The sequence below is a fragment of the Parastagonospora nodorum genome (assembly GCF_000146915.1).
Source record: "Parastagonospora nodorum SN15 chromosome Unknown scaffold_28, whole genome shotgun sequence".
NCBI classification, from domain to species: domain Eukaryota; kingdom Fungi; phylum Ascomycota; class Dothideomycetes; order Pleosporales; family Phaeosphaeriaceae; genus Parastagonospora; species Parastagonospora nodorum.
The window spans coordinates 338,499-355,143 of NW_001884576.1; the positions used below are offsets into that span (position 1 = coordinate 338,499).

Here is a 16,645-nt window from a genome sequence, read left to right on the forward strand (position 1 = left end):
ATCGGAGCTACGTTCTGCTGCACGCCAGTCGCAATGCTTCAAACCGATGCTAGTTTGAAGTTACGAGAGGGAGTTTGCGGTCTGCTAGGATGCTTGGATCGTGGATCGTGGATCGTGGATCGTGTTGATTCCTGATGCAGATTGTGTGTAGAGATGCTAGCCACCGACGAAGCGCTTTCATCCTTCTAGGATTGTCACTGTTAGAGTGCTAATAGGGATTATCGGACTATGTGGCTGTGGGTGACATGGCATAATTCGAAGCTCGACAGAATTGTGCAGTGCGCGCTCGTGTGAGCGCCTTGTGATTATTGAGATCCGCTAATCTGGTCAGCTGAGCCGTGAGCGTTAAGTCAGCAATGCAGGTGTTATGAATGCCAGCTATGAATGCCAGCTATACCTGCATAAAGTTGATAGGGTTCGAAACATAACTGCCGTGGCATGGAGTAGTAATACGGGCGTGCAGTGTAATATCTTCACTTTCGTTGAGGCTTATAGTGCTTAGTATGCTTACCTACCCCCTGGGCATGCAAAATGATTGTCTGAACGATTGGGGAACAGTATCCAGTGATCTAGTCGGCGCACTGTCGATACCATAATGCCTCCGTTCATTCCAAAGGAAGCAACACGAAACCGGTAGGGTTGAACAGGGCGTTCGATCGAAGCACGGCAAAAGATCGTCAGTGCCTTGATGTTCTACAGGGATTCTGGAACTTATTTAGTCGTCGGTCGGTTGCCGATCTCAACGCTGTAGGGCTTGTTCCCCAGATCTGGAGTTTGTGGTTGCATTAGTCTTCTCGGCCTCGATGACCGAAAGGTTATTTCAGCACGCGGAATTATTCAGGACGCTGGGCTCAAAATGTGGAGCAGCATCTTGCTACAACAATAGGTTCCGGCAAGGCGTTAGGAAATCTTTGGATAAAACTCGACAATCGTGAAGGAATGGATTCGGTTCTCTCTAGCGTGTGGAGAAATCGTTCATGCACAGCACGGCCCGATTGCGGTCCCATCGCTCCGAGTGACGATCTTGTTGCGACGATAGCTATAATCTGACAACTGCTGTCGGACCCGAAAGCATTGCCAATACGCCACGTGAAGTCTAGCGATGTGAAACTGCTACGAAAATAGCTCCACAAAGCCAGAGCCCCGTGTTCCAGTCCAACAGTTCATGCACCGCACGATGGTGCCTTGGGCTATCCGACTGCTGCCCAAGGCTTTTGCGTTAGAACTTAGACAGGAGATATTCCTGGGGTCTGGATTGGTCGAGGATTATATCATGACGATTCATGTCCTCACCTCACATCGGCGATTATCATCGCCTGCAGTAGGAGTACCGAGTGGCCCTTGTTAGACCGAATTCTAATATTGTATTTCGTGTACGCGAGCTCTGACGGCCTAGAGTCCGGTATTTGGTGGAAAGGGACTGTGCCGTTCCGCAACCTTGGCTGACAGCTTCTGGAAGGCGTTTCAGACCTTGATGGGTTTTATGCCGGGATGCCCGGAGCAACTGCGACATGAGTTTTTAAAATTGGCATCTTTGAATGGGAAGAGAGGGCCTGGCGAGGACTTTCTGTGTTAATAGAGTATGCTTGGACTTGCCGGCGTAGTTTAGATGACGCCTTCGTGTTTGGGTGCAAGTTATGTGTAACGTCATAGAGTGTACATGATGCTGATGGAGCAGTTGAGCATCACTGTGCTGAGGAAAGGGTCCAAGGAACCTGACGGCTTAGTTGGTGGGAATCATGCCTGTTTCCACGTTGTCGCGGAGTTTGCTCCGCAGCTTTTTTGGCATCTGCAGCTCGCTCGGTAGGGTTCACCCCTAAGTTCTCCGTAGATCGTCTTCAAGGAAGCAATTAGCTAGAGACGTGAACAGGACGTTTGTTCGAAGACGTGCACCGGTTAATGTCATCAAGATGCTTCTTTGGCGCGTCTTTGGGTGACCCTCTGAAGCTGCAGCGTTGTGTCTCGTGCTTAGTCTAACCTTTCGCGTTCTGCGTGGCTTTCTATTATGAAAGCGAGAGCCAATGAGGAAATGGAGTCAGATTCCAGTTATCTTAAGAGCTGAAGTCAGCGTTTCAAAGTGTCTCTCAGCGGGTGTGGGGCATGGCCTAGCCACGTGGGAGAGGTCCCATGTGCGTCATTGATAAGAATGGACCTACCAATACTAGAGCCTCATCACTCGAAACACGACGCTAAAGAGCGAGCTAACTAGGGTGTCGTGATAGCTTGGACATGGCCTTGGAGCTGTGGCGCGAGGATACAAACTTAGGGAGGACTAGAGGCGGAACTACTGTAGGCCATTCCCAGCGTGATCTGCGAGCTGCCGAGGCAGTTTGCTCGAACGAGGATAGCGGACTGAAGCTTTCCAGCACTTTGCGGTTTGTTCCTGGAGGAGCGTAGAAATGGAGCACGCACCGGCGGAGTGCGGATGGGTAAATCTCCTGTGCGGCTAAAGTAGGAAGGGCAGTACTGGTTGCCTGATTTGGATCGGAACAGGCTCGTATGGTCCTAACGGGCGATGTTGTGAAGCATCCTGCAGCGGGTATATCAGAGTTTGGGTGTGAGGCGAAGGTGGTGTTGAAACGCGACTGCAGCATCTAGCGAATTCTCCTCGTAGACGATGATGCGCAATGCATGAAAGCGGAGACGGTGTCTAAATCAGCTTGTCTTGCGGGATGGTGATCACGTTTGCGAAGATGAAGGATTCAGTGTGGACGACTTCCTTCTGGCGGTGTGCAGCAATTACGGCTTCGCATACGACGTGCGGCTCGTGCCCTGCGAGGTTAGACGCAAATGCTAGAGTGCAGGTGAGTATGGTAACTGGAGCGGTGGGTCCGTGCATCATGGTTCTGCGATGTGGTGAACTGGACGAGTGAGGTCTCATGGCGGCGGCCACGGAAAAGACATCGGCGGCGGCGGAAGCGCGTGTGTATGTGCACGCGCTCTGCACGTGGCTGCACCCACCATGGGCAGCCGCGCAGGAGATTGCTCGAGACGGACGAATCGGACTGATGCCGGGTCTGGGGGCACCAGAAGACAGTGACGAGCGTCATGGTGGAGTGAGAAGGAGCCAAAGAAGTCGTGTGCGCTCTGACAAAGCTGCAGGGAGATTTAGGTGGTGCAGCAACGCGCGGCCAGTATGAGGAAGTTGATGCTGGTGATTCAAGGCGATGTGTTCGCAATACATGGCAATTGCGCAAAGCCGTGCACTGACTCGAAGGATGGCGTTCAGCAGATCAGAGGACGCGTCGATCTCCGACTAAAGCTCGTGAGTGCCGATCGGAGTTTGCAGAGATGCATCTTTGGGCTCTGCGAAAGTCAAAAGAATGTTTGGGAAGCGGCGGGTTTCCGGGTGGCCAAGAGCAGTCCAGATGTGTTTCAGCGGCAAAGGTTGGGACTCCCGCAGCGTGTGAGCCAAGATGGGCTGCCTTTGGGCAAATAGAGTTTGCGGTCCACGTTGATGAAGAATTCGATGCAGCAGCGGCGGGCTCTGCGCTCGTGTGGAGAGGGCGTCGGACGACTGCATGAGGCGAGAGATGCTGCTGTCCTGTCTGGCGGCGTCGAAGCTTGAGGGTTGCGGGCGATTAGGGGCACTGCACGGTGAGGATGCGCCTGCCAAAGTAGCCCATCTCCGTCACGACAAAGTTTATATTGACTCGAGCGCGCAGCGGAATGACCCTGCGCAGCCATGAATCGAAGAAGTGTGGTAAGTGCTTCTAGCGCAATGGTGACCAGCAAATGATGTGCGTCGACACTGCGAACGAAGCCAAAGGCGTGAGTCGCGATGATTGCGGCTCTGTTGAGGGGCGACTCTCTGGCAACTTGGTCTTCTTTCAGGCATTGTCTTGGACTGTTGCTCCTGTATTCTCGTGAGTCGTGCAGGCTGCCAGACTGGCAGACTGGCAGACTGCGAGACTGGGCGCCACAGCGTGCAGATTCCGCAATGCGAACGGTGGTCCCGCCATGTCGGGCTCTGCGCCATCCCTGGGCCGCGGTATTGCGGTATCGTATCCGCCAATGGCACGTTCGGGTGGCGGTCCCAATACCTCCATATTGCGGTCCCCTGCGCACCAGCCGGCTTTGGTGTCGCATACGGGCGGCCGGCGGCGTCTTCTGGACAGGGGCCACAGACTGTGCATGCGACCTGGTCCTGGTTTGGTTCTTGCTGGGCTTCCTGGCAAACGCAGCGTGCTCGACATTAGCACACAACGCCAGATATAACCATGCCGGGCCATTGACGCTGCTCCGCTTGGGCTCCACCGTCCTGTGCTTTCGTCAGAGCCTTCGTTACCACCATTGCTGCAGATTGTAATGGTCCCATTCTACTGCCTACTCATCCCAAGGTCCCCTGTTGCGTCCCTGCTCCTTCACCCTTTGCCCACCCCGGCACGCTGCACAGAGGCGAGCCGGTAGCTCCAAGCTAAAGGCCCACCCAACCCGCGCCCTCTTCAAAGCGATCCTTTTCCTATGAAACGAGTTTGAAGCAGGCGTGCGAAGAGGCTAGCCGTTCTCCATACGAACCCGCTCTCTCCCATGTCGCCCGGTCTGCATACTTCTTTGTCTGGCAGCCGAAGCCATCCCACCCTCTCCTCACACCCAAACCATCCCAACCACCCAAAGAACCAAGGACCCGTCGAAGCCAGCCTCGTCGAACTCGGCCTACTCGACCCCAGGTACCTCAGGAAGAAGACCAAACCGACCGTCGAATTCACGCCGCCCGGCGACTCTGCCTACCGTACTTGCTCCTCGCGACTTGTCTGAGAGCCTCGGCCGCTCATGTCTTTTCTAGGATTGCGTCCCAGCTCGCGCAGTTCGTCTGCCCGCACCCCCAAGCCCTTCGCCGCCAGCAGCACCACCACCCTCGACTCGCACGCGCCGCCTCACTCGGCCAGAGGCATGGCTGGCGTCATGGACATTGAGAGGTCGCGGACCCGCCGCGAGCGCACATATATCAACATGGAGTGCTGCGTGTGTGAAGAGAGCCTCGAGTACACACTGCGCGGCGAGCGCATCCTGCAATTGAGCTGCGGCCACGTCAGCCACGAAGCATGCTTCTACGAATACATCCGCGAATTCGAGTCTCAGCAATGTCCCACATGCAATGCCACATTGGGCCTCGACACCAGTCGTGGAGTGCAGATGGACCTCGGTATGTGTGACAAACTCATGGCGCCGCCTGTGCCACCTTACTAACCCATGGCCTCCCAGAGAAATTGAGCAGCATTGTACGCTCTGTCCAGAGCGACTCGTCCACAACAGCTCCCAGTCACCGGAGCGCAACAAACACACCAACTCCATGGGACAACCAAACCGTATCATCACAGCAGCACCATGCCGACCATATCAATGGCCGTTCACGGAATGGGAGCGACGCCTCTGCCCGCTTCGCACCCAACCAGGCCCGCCAGCGGGACAGCAGCCACAGTCGTGATCGCGATCGCGATCGCATCTCCGAGCGCATCTCCGAACGCGCTCCATCGCGGCAGCATATGCGTACTGAAAGTGGTGCCACCGGACACGCATCCTCCAACAACGATTACGTCCAGGACGGCCGGCGGCATGACTACGACGTCCAATCCACCGAAACCAGCCTGAGCAGTCCACGCGGCCTGTTGAAAAGCCCCATCCCGCCTCCCACCGTCACAGTCCGGAGCGAATTTCCAACTCTTTCACGGTCGCGGCAGCAGCAGAGCTTGACATGTCTCATCACCGTCGAGGTGACCGAGGGCAAGTGGCGCGCAGACCCAGAGGACATGCGAGGCGTTGCCCCACCGCCCGTCCCTTCCATTGCAAGTGCGACAGGAAGCTTCTCTCGCGGCAAGTCGCCCTCCAACGCCAGACAGTACGACTCGCCACATGAATCGACAGAGGCCTTGGACGAAATCACCGAAGATTTGCATGCGCGCGTCGACAACTGGCATGGTCTCGATTTCTCGCGCTTCGGCAAGCTCCGACTGCACGGGCACATTCGCGTTGGCAAGGACCGCCAATCATGGCAGGAGCTCGAGTGCTACCTGTTCTCGGAAATGCTCATCTGCGTGAAAGAGAAGAAAATGGCTGCCCATCCACAGTGGGACGGCCCAGCAGCACCCGCCGGCAAGAAGACGAAATGCACACTCAAAGGCTCTATCTTGATCAAGAAGCATCTCAACCAGGTCGAGCACTCCGCGGACGAGCTCATACTTACCCTCAGCCTCTCTGTTGCCGAGCTTCCTTCGTTCCACTTGCAATTTCCGGATAGGGAGCAGCTCGAGCTATGGCGACGCGCCTTGATGGACATCCGCCTCGACTTTCCGACCAGCAGAGCCATGCACGACTACGACCAAGACTTCTGCGGCACTGAAGAGGACGACTACCGTAGAAGGCGACTCTCTTCTGTAAACTCATCATATGGCGCATCCCGGTCGACGATGACCGCGCCCACTGAATACACAAACTCCCGTGCTGGCCACCCTGAGCCTCGACTCGGCAACACGATTCACGTGCCCATTGATGTTGTCGTCGTCATACCCGTGTCTTCATCGATGCAAGGTCTGAAGATCAATCTGTTGCGTGATACATTGCGATTTCTTGTGCACAATCTTGGCGAGCGCGATCGCATGGGTTTGGTCACTTTCGGCTCAAGTGGAGGAGGCGTTCCGATTGTGGGCATGACCAGCTAAAGTCCTGGAGGGACTGGCCAAAGGTGCTTGATTCGATACGACCCGTGGGCCAGAAGAGTCTTCGTGCAGATGTTGTGGATGGTGCAAATGTGGTCCATGGACCTCCTCATGCAGCGGAAATCCAGCAACCCCTTGTCTAGCATTCTGCTAATTAGCGATTCGTCTACTTCAGACGCCGAGGAGTGTGGACTTCGTCATCTCTCGCGCCGAAGCTGCCAAGTGAGTCAAACACTCCTCATTTGATATATGTTTTTTTGCTAATACTCTGCAGGGTCTCCATCCACTCATTCGGGCTCGGACTGACTCACAAGCCCGACACCATGATTGAGCTTTCCACGCGCACCAAAGCGTCCTACACCTATGTCAAGGACTGGATGATGCTTCGCGAGTGTGTCGCAGGATGCCTTGGCTCTCTCCAAACTACCTCACACCAAAACGTCCGATTAAAGCTGCGGCTTCCTGAAGGCTCTCCAGCCAAATTCGTCAAGATCAGTGGTGCCCTTCAGATCACCAAACGAGCGACTGGAAGAGATGCGGAAGCTTCTTTGGGTGATTTACGCTTTGGCGACAAGAGAGATATCCTTGTTCAGCTTGTCATTGCCCCAGACACTGGCTCACCCGAGCAAGTTCCACAAGATCCTTGGGAATCGATTGTGTCTGGCTTGGAAGCATTAGGTGGACCACTAGACCAAGACGAGTCACGCACACTCAGCGTCGAAGAGGTGCCCTTAATCCAAGCTGATCTCACATATGGAGACATCTTACGCGAAGGTTCACTATCACACCTTCCGAGGCCCTCGTTGCTCGCTATCACACTTCTGCCATCTGGCCCAAAGAGAAGTCCAACTGGACGTCCACCAACACCTCCCATCCCACCACATCCTCACGTTGTACAGCGTCGTATGGAGCTGCTTACATCAGACATGCTGACCCGCGCACTGACACTTGTTTCACGCGGCCCAACATGAACGAGCTCACCACCTCCTCAAGGAAACAAGGAGTATCTTGAAAGGGCTCGGAAAAGGCGGATTGCCACCACTGCCCCCTCCCGGCCATCGCCGCAACGATGCTTCCAGCGCCACAGGAAGCACCGGCGATTCTTCACCCACTACCAACAGCAACAGCGGGGAGATGCGACCCCGTACGCCCTCGCCCCACGCCGATAGCCCCTTCACTCCTGCAGCGGGTATTGACGCGCGAACCATGCACGCCCTCGATGCCGAGCTCGAATCTAGCCTGGAATGGATCAACCACCCTGCCGTCTTTGGTAGAGACTCGCGCAAGGCGGTATTGCAGGCCATCGGCGTGATATCCTCACAACGCGCATACACCTTCCGATCACCTTCCGAATCGCTTTGGGCGGAACGAATTACGGGCGTCAAACGTCTGTCAGAGCGCTCACGATTATGGCGCGAGTCTGGTGACCAAGAAGCGCTCATGGAAGAGAACTAGTTGCTCGCGTCATCCATCCCGCCAATATCACGACTATCACTTCTGAATGTTGTACTATTACAATGTCTTACTTGGGGACTTGCTACTTTTCAGCATTTTGCATCTGCGATCATCGAGTCTGGGGGGTTGGTGTTGGAATATATCCCGTATTTGGGCGCCTTGCTCACGCCTTGAGCCTTCATTCGCATCTTTTTTCTTTGGGTTTTCACGATACCACCACGGTCTTATTCATTACATTTGGTTCTTGGTCGGCAAAAGACATGGTTGCGAGCGTCACCACGATTTCTGATTATACCTTAGAGGATACCACCTGCTTAGCAACACTGCAATCACCGTAGCTTAGTGCATGAACAATCACATAATTTTTCAACTACTCCGACTACTCCAACTCGAAACAATTGTGTTTAAGCCGAGCTAACCCTACCAATGTATGCACCTCTGCAGGTCATTGCCTAGAAGAACATAGGCCAAAATGGCACCATGTTGCATATGCCTGCAGGCTATCTAGTCTGACTAGCTAGACTGTAATTATAAAGTCCATCTGATGCGCAGACCTCTACAGGACCCCGGTCGGTATGCTTGTGCCTGCCTGTCTGCACCACATGCATGCACGCACTATCAAACCAACCGGCTATAGACAATGCGCAGCTAGCAATGGTGCTACCTCCGCCATGTCCTGGACGACCCGACCGAGATGCGCAATAGTCTTGATTATCTCAAAACTGAAAATCTGCCGCCTTTGCCTGCCTCACATATCCAAGCGAAGCAAGTGACGGTGAACTCCGCTACTAGTCAAGCCATAGCCGGTCCTTTTTCCGAGACCCCATACCATCCAGTTCTCGACCCTAGCCCTATACCACCCCTCACATAAGAATGACCTTTCTCTCGGCACATGGGCGGTAAGCGTCGCTAGCGCTCACCACCATGTTCCGTTCATATACTCCAACAACACGGGTATTCCCATCTTACTTGCAGCAGTGTTCACAATAACAGCCAACACTCACTCGCGTCGGTGATCATCTTATTCAGTCAGCCTCACCAGTTCGTGTCACCAACCGGTGACGGTGATCATGCTTCAATATCGACGCCCTGCATGCATTTGTTTGTCTGACATGGGGCGGTTTGAACGGGGATCGAGCCACGAGTAAGTAAAGATCGACAATCGGCGGCGGGTCTGTTCGCCTCACAACAGGCTCAGAATATCGATCATGCTTTCTTTTTCTCAAGGGTTCAATGATGTTTCTTTTTCATTTTTGGATTTCACCTCTATGTAAACTTGATTGGGTATAGAATCGCACATCAATTAGTTTGCTTAGAAGGAAAGGTAAGTATCGATCAAAGGCAAGGGCGATCCCGATGCTAACGCTGCGACTTGTGCCCGTGAAAAAAAAGTCAATGTGGCTGGGAGAAGGGGGCCAGGATTTGAAACGGCAATACTTCGAACCCGTCTTCCTCTCGACCATCATCAAACGCCCAACTCTAATCGTTCCAGATGAACGGGTCCACAACGGCTAACCGAGCTCTGCTGACGGCAGCTGCAAACCCCAACGATTCCTTGTCGGGCCGGTTTGTGTGACGTCGTGGCACGCGAGATGCAGGAACACATGGACATGGCTGTGAAGTGGAAGGGATGGAAGTGGTAGCACGGCATATGGGATCAAAACCCGCGCACAACACCTGCAGGCCCACCTTGCTTTTGCCGTATCTGACTGCAGATTCGGCATTGAATCACGCACTGCGGAGACTGTACATCTAAAAAGTAGAAAGCTACGAGCCGCTGCACCGGGACAGCAGCGAAGGGTCGATGTTGGAGACCAATATTGGCTCCTCTCCGTTCCCGCGGAGCGCTGCCAATACCATCCTGCCGGAGCACTGAAAGGATCTTTTTGATCGAACGATCAATAGTAAAATCCCCGTTAGGTCTGGTGTTGCACAAAAGACATAAAAAGTCCACAGTCCTTGCGGGTCTCGTCCCGTCAGCCAACGTACTGTAGGCCGCCTCCAGTCGTCCCGCACCCACGTTGCTACTTCGGAACGCCTTTTGGGAGTTCCGCTTCGCCTCGACAGCGGGACGTTTCAATCATCGCGGCTCAAGCCACAGCTAGACACGTTTTTGGAATGACAGCACGGATGTGTGGGTCCAGCGACAAAATGTAACAGCTATTCCAGTCTAGCGACAAAAGCTTGTGGTACCAAACCGCGAAGGGCAATGGTGCTACAGGGGGAAAAAGCACGGTGTGGTGTCCTGGGTGCAGCGACGTGCGTTCGTGTGATGTAATGCAAACCCGCCAAGTGCCATGGTAGGCAGGTAACGGTGCTGTTTCAGATGTCTACCCAGTTCGGGGATTTATCGTGTGTGTCGCGGTGATCGCTGGGAACGTTGAGGGTTTTCCTGTCGCGTACTTGTTTCCGAAGAAATCTCATTTGATCGGCGCAATAGGTACATGTTCCTGCCACATCCAGAGCCTTGCAGATGCGCGCCGCGCTGCTGGGAAACCTATCATGGGCTGCGGAAGCGCACACATGTGTGCTGCTCTATCAGTCTCCTTCTCTATCCATCCAAGTCTCACTAACCCGTCTTCATCACTTCCCGCGTCTCAAAGATACAACCCCCGCGCCACCTCCCCGCGAGAGAGCCCGAGCGGGGGAGACCTCCCCCTCGCCAACCGTCACGGCACTTTTCGCTCTTAGCAATGGCAAAAGCAAATCCACCAGAAGTAAAATGTTCCGACGCGTGACGCTCCAAGAACACGAAGATACGTGATAGTAGCAACCATCCCTGCTCAGTCATCAAGAAAGCAATATACCAATACCGTAGTGCATGTTGGTATAGAAGGATCACGCACACGTGCAGCAATCCAATGGCCCCAACGTACAAAGTGAAGCCGTCTCTAGAACGATTCCGAACAATCTACGATCAAAAACGGCGACTTTATCCCCAAGGTCCGAAACCTGCGTGTGGGATACTAGGATACCTTCCAAGGAGTAGTCTATGCGACGGAGGTATCATGCACTATCCGCATTCCAATAACGCGTGCCCTCGATCTCAGATATCCTCCCAAGGTGCCGGCTCGGCACTTGATTGCTCCGAACCGAGTCAGAACCAGGAAATTATACCGACGTTGTGGTGGTCGGGATGTCTGAAGGATCAGGCAGTTTTGACGAGGCACGTCCATGTCGATATTCCTCCCACACGTGGGCTTAGCATGAGATCTGGTCCCACTGGACTGGCGATATTTGTCTCAGGTAAAGTATGCATTCCATGTCTTTGGAATAGTATAGCGGTGGGGCTCGATCTGAACGTATTGTTATGTGGAGTTGACGACATGTCTGCCATCGGAACAAAACGCTCCATATCAGCGGACTGGTCACGATGGCAAGCGACAAAGTCGGTGACCTTGCCTTACGGCCGAACGAGGCGTTTCTGTGAAGTTGCGCAGCAATCGATAATCCCCTTTCGTACATTGTGTCGTCTCCAGCCCTGTACCCTGTCTCTCCACATCTATCGCACGATCTTCCTCCTATGTACCAAATTTCCGCCTACTGTAGGTTCTCACCTACGGCGGAAAGTAAACAGGGGCATCCTATACTGTAGCCTGTATCTATACACGGTATCACTACGTTTCGAATGTGACGGAAAGGCCCTATGCATAGCTTTAGGTTATTGTGTGGGCTGCCACCTGATGCATCCTGGTCACTTTCCGTCGTAGCTGACAAGATGTAGTAGGTACCACGAACTCCTTTCGATGGACGAAAGTCGTCCTCTATCGCACACTCCCGTCTTATTAACTGACAAGGCTTATCACAAAGCTGGTTTGTCGTTGGCAGTATTGGTGCTTCGAAGGTACTGTAGGACTGTAGGAGGATATGTGGGACAAGAGCTAGCCCGAATTTCGTGCGTGGGACATGGACGCAAGCTATGCTGGTAGAAAAGCTTTCGATGAAACCGATGGCCGCGTACGCCGATCACTCCCAATAGAGGCAGGAGAGCTCTTGTCTACCCATAATACCTATACACATCTCGTGTTGAGCTGGCTCATACTTACCAAAGGCTGATTTGTGAAGGGGTTGACAGTACTGAATGAGAAATCACCAAGCTGTGTGTGTTTAGTAGATTTTGTGACTTCGTTGCGTTACAGCGGGGGCTGTAATGCAGATACACGATTTGTTACAAAAGGTTTCCCCTCAGTAGAATCCCTATGCACAGAGGTCTTTCTAGAGCTCTTGCTTAAATCTCGTATTACGTTCTCCTTCCTCTCGTCCTCGACATGTCTTCCTTTCTCGTTATGGTTGATGCTGTGCACTGCGTCCAGCGTCCCAACCTCTCATGTGCCATTTTCGTCGATATTGTGTGGTCCGGCCTCCCATCTTCCACTCGCACACTTCTCAAGATTTTCCATTCGTGCCCCTCTGCTGGCTCTCAACTTCACTTCTGTCGTCTCGTCCGATCTCGGATATTTTGCGATTCGGGAAGTGTCCCTCCATCACATACAATTCGACCTGAACGTCGTTGTTGTCATTCTACTCTTGCTTGCGTCTCTTGTTCGTGCAGTGGCACATGAGTACGAGCATTATCGTGATCGTGAGGACGGTGAAGGAGATGATGGTCGCGAGGCAAATAGCTATTGTGACTCCGGACGATCCATCATCTTCGGGAAAGATGATTTTTGGCATGTTTGTGTCGGTACTCTTGCTCGGGGCAGGTTTGGTGAAGTAGTCGCGGAGAATGGTGTGCGACGACGCTGTGGCTTGAACTCGATGAAGGTCTGGGGCTCACTGCGTGTGGGTGAAGACGCAATATCTGCCACAGAGTGTGAGTTGCGCATGCAGAAGGACAAGTCGCGAAAGTTTGGCGAGGCAAGACAGCCATGTGGATATCGCGTGGGATCGAGGGCGAGCTGAGCGTACACCAGTAGCCACCATTTGCAAATATTACCTTTCATTTCACAGTGAGTGGCGGCATGTGGCATCGATACGATGCATGATCTCATCTGCTGCTTACGCATGTCCCACTCATTCTCATCCCTTGGCCTGACGGGCTCTCTACACCATCCCATTTCACACAACGCCCAACCTTTACTTCTGCAGCAGATGCTTGCTGCCTCGATATTGGCCGACCGATCGCTAAACCACATACATCATCGCCGCTACGATCGTGATGTTGACAGCGATAAAGATAATTCCCTGGTAGGGTCAGACCCGGGCTGGTATAAGTCTAGCACGTATATTGCTGATTGGACAATGTAGTTTGTGGTATCCAAAGGTGCAACGGTGTTGTCGATAGGAATAACCCGAGGCAATCAGCTGCATGGCAATGGCGATGCGAAAAGCTTTGGTACCTCGAGTCGGTTGTAGGGAGTCATCGTGGTGCTTGGTTCGATAGCACGTACCTTGAGTGTAATGGGATAATTGTAAAGTTTGGAATAGCTGCAAGTGCGACAAACGTAGGGCTTCCTTGAAGACTGGTACGATAGTAATGTGGTTAACACAGGTACGTGTTTGCGGTCACCGCCTTGCTTAGATATAGGAACACTCGATAAGATCAAGCGACAAGAAAACAACAACTAATATAGTGACTGTTCATTCCGCACATGCCTACTTAGGTACCTACTACTTCCAACCCATCCATTCTTGATCCCAACACGCCGTCCCTCACATGTCCCTAAGGTCTCTAAAACTACAACACCTGTAAAGGAAAAGATCGAACATAAAAGAAGGCGGTTAAGGTCAGAAGTATTAGGGCGGGTACTTCGAAAAGAGAAAGATCAAATTACAACAGATTTATTCAAGACCAGCAGATCGTACAACGCCCGCGCCCAATATCCAAATCGAAAAACGAAAGTGGGTGAATATCAACACAATGAAGTGGAATACTGATTTTCTTCAACGTGTCGGTTACTGGGCAACAACGTCCTCCTCAGCCCAGCCAGGCAGGCCGCCGTCACCTTGAATGGCAAGACCATAGCCACCATTGCCGCTACCGAAACCACCGATGCCAGAGCTCAGGCTACCAAAAGAGCCTTGCTGACCACCCTGGCTTGATTGGACAGAGTGGTTGAAGGGACCTTGAGTAAAGGCTGGCAAGCTGACAGCGCGGGAGTGCTGAGCACGTGCATTGAGGTTTGAAGGAGCGAGAAGACCTCCGACCGTAGTCGCGCTAGAGCCATTGCCACTGGAGGAACCATTGATCAGGCTGAAGCTCGAGGTGCTGTTGTGCGAAGTGTGCGAGTGGTGGGATTGTGAAGTGGGATTGAGCTGGTCAGCGCCATAGAAAGCCGCTTGTGGCGATTGGAATGACTGTTGTTGCTGCTGGCTCTGCTGCTGCTGCTGCTGCTGCTGTTGTTGTTGTTGTTGCATGCTCATCTCAGCTTGTTGCTGATGCTGCTGCTGTTGCTGAGCCTGAAGGTACATCATCAACGGATTGTTGTTGCCACTGTTCAGGATGTTGGCCGGAGCAGGGGCCTGCATAGCTGGAAATTGTCCATTCTGGCTGTTACCAGAACCGGGTGCACCAGATCCCGTAGGCGAGACTGATGCACCTGCTCGGTTAGGATGGAGACCGTTGATAGGGGACGGTGACTGAACACCATCGCTACCGGCTTGTTGATTCTGCTGTTGCTGGTTGTTCATCTGGCGAGGAGGGTTACCGCATCTGTCCTTGCCAAAGTTGACCTTGAAACGCTTGTATTCCTCTCGACCGCGGATGGCCTCAATAGCCTTGATAGCATTGGCGATGTTGGTGAAGTTGACAAAAGCACAGCTCTTCTCGCGAAGAGTGTTCACGAGCTCGATCTCGCCGTATTCAGAGAAGTCTTGCCTCAGACGATCCTCAGTCCAAGACTCGTCAAGGTTACCAATGTACACATTGCGAGAAGCTCCACCACTGACAGCAAGGGCAATTGCGGGAGGTAGGGCACCGGAATGCTTGCCCCAGCCAATTTTCAGCCGGCGGTTGTGGATCATCAAGCCCTGTAAGTTGCTGAGAGCGTAGAAGGATGCTGCAGAAGTGGGATCAATGAAGGTCACGAAGCAGATATGCTTATCGGGGATGTATCGTATGTGGTGAAGAAGACCACCACGAACAACGTTACAGATCTCCTCAATCGTAGTCTCTGGATGAATGTTTCCAAGATAGACGGTTCGGTTGCCGAGATTGTTGACACCACCAGCCGAGGTGGCAACAGCAGCAGCGGCAACAGACTGCTGGGCGAGCGCATTGGAGATCATGTCGCGGTCGGCGCCGTTAAGAACATGAGCATAGCCTGGGGCAATACCGAGATACTGGGCAGCGTTCTGCTGCTGGGTCTTCGACACATAGGCACATCGGTCTTTGCCATAGTACACACGTCTCGGGGCCTGCCACTTGGGCTCTTGCGGCAGTTGTGCAACAGCCTTGATGGCGTTGCCTATCGAGAGGAAGTGAACGAATCCAATTGCCTTCTCGCGCACGATTTTCACCGTGTCGATGGGACCGAACTTGCTAAGATCCTCGCGCAGCTCATCCTCGGAGACATCCTCTGGTAGGTTACCGAGGTAGACGTTGCGCGACGCGCCTGACTGTTGGACAGCCAGTGCAACTGAGGTTGGCACCTGAGAAGGCTTACCCCACCCGATCTTGATATCCTGGCCGCGGATGGACAACTTTTTCAAGATTGCGTCCGAGTGGAAATGGGTAGCAGAGCTGCTGTCGAGGAAAGAAATGAAGGCGCAGTTCTTGTCCGGGAGCAGCCTAACAGACTCGATCTGACCACTCCTGACATGGCCGAGGATTTCCTCTGCGGAGGTCTCAGGAGGAATGTTGCCGAGGTATACAGTCCTGCTAGTACCAGACACCAGACCAGGCGCGATAGGCATTGAAGAGCCAAGTTGACCGCCATAGCCGGAGAAGCCTCCTGTCGGTGATTGTGGGCCACCAAAGAAACCACCGTTCATGCTCGTAGGCGAAACGAGATTCTGGTATAGCTGTGGTGACAGAGGCTGTTGCAATGGGGAACCAACCTGCTGCGACTGGTGGTTTTGCTGCTGCGACTGGTTCTGCTGGGCGAAGTTTGCAAAGTTCTGGAACTGTGGGGAAGCAAACGCGGAGGGGGAACCAGGCTGGAATGGGCTACCGAGAAGGAGCTGCGATGGAAGCAGAGGGGTGAAGTTCATGTCGTAGCCAGTGCCAGGTGTCTGCATCTCCATACCGTTCTGGTGGCCGCCGGGAGCGAGCCTGTTGGTGTTGATAGACATGTTGTTCGAGCGCTCAGGGTGCCTGTCGGCATAGCCTGGCTGGTTTGTCGCGAATGCACCGTGCGAGAAGCCGTGGTGGCCGCCATTAATCTGCCTCTGGAAGCTTGTTTGGAGACGGGGGCCGCTCGGGGCGTTCGGGGCGGAGTCGTGCTGCTGCATGGCGAGAAGATGCGGAGGCAGGCTCAAGCTGTCCCGCGGGTTTTGAGAGAGTACAGCCGTGGTGAAGGTAGATTATAGCGTCCTGGACTCAATGGACCGGACGTTGAAAGTATGTGGCAGAAGATGAAGAGGGTCGCAAGGGC

The 16,645-nt window shown here is 53.5% G+C and overlaps 5 protein-coding genes across 5 annotated transcripts; 2 read left to right on the top strand and 3 right to left on the bottom strand.

Moving 5' to 3' along the window:
- Positions 1-2,650: 2,650 nt before the first annotated feature.
- SNOG_13867 (hypothetical protein) lies at positions 2,651-3,050 on the bottom strand (the record flags this gene model as incomplete). The annotated part of the gene is made up of 2 exons (XM_001804015.1): positions 2,651-2,861; positions 2,962-3,050. 2 exons carry the CDS (start codon positions 3,048-3,050, stop codon positions 2,651-2,653), a joined length of 300 nt encoding a protein of 99 aa, XP_001804067.1.
- A 206-nt stretch (positions 3,051-3,256) lies between these two features.
- On the bottom strand, positions 3,257-4,294 carry SNOG_13868 (hypothetical protein; the record flags this gene model as incomplete). The annotated part of the gene is made up of 3 exons (XM_001804016.1): positions 3,257-3,609; positions 3,820-4,171; positions 4,205-4,294. 3 exons carry the CDS (start codon positions 4,292-4,294, stop codon positions 3,257-3,259), a joined length of 795 nt encoding a protein of 264 aa, XP_001804068.1.
- Positions 4,295-4,530: 236 nt separating this feature from the next.
- Positions 4,531-6,659, top strand: SNOG_13869 (hypothetical protein; the record flags this gene model as incomplete). Its single annotated transcript, XM_001804017.1, has 3 exons — positions 4,531-4,732; positions 4,787-5,146; positions 5,206-6,659. 3 exons carry the CDS (start codon positions 4,531-4,533, stop codon positions 6,657-6,659), a joined length of 2,016 nt encoding a protein of 671 aa, XP_001804069.1.
- Positions 6,660-6,979: 320 nt separating this feature from the next.
- SNOG_13870 (hypothetical protein) lies at positions 6,980-8,111 on the top strand (the record flags this gene model as incomplete). Its single annotated transcript, XM_001804018.1, has 2 exons — positions 6,980-7,430; positions 7,711-8,111. The coding sequence occupies 2 exons, from the start codon at positions 6,980-6,982 to the stop codon at positions 8,109-8,111; spliced, it is 852 nt and encodes a 283-aa protein (XP_001804070.1).
- A 5,859-nt stretch (positions 8,112-13,970) lies between these two features.
- On the bottom strand, positions 13,971-16,502 carry SNOG_13871 (hypothetical protein; the record flags this gene model as incomplete). The annotated part of the gene is made up of 1 exon (XM_001804019.1): positions 13,971-16,502. The coding sequence occupies one exon, from the start codon at positions 16,500-16,502 to the stop codon at positions 14,007-14,009; it is 2,496 nt and encodes an 831-aa protein (XP_001804071.1). The 3' UTR covers positions 13,971-14,006.
- Positions 16,503-16,645: the final 143 nt, after the last annotated feature.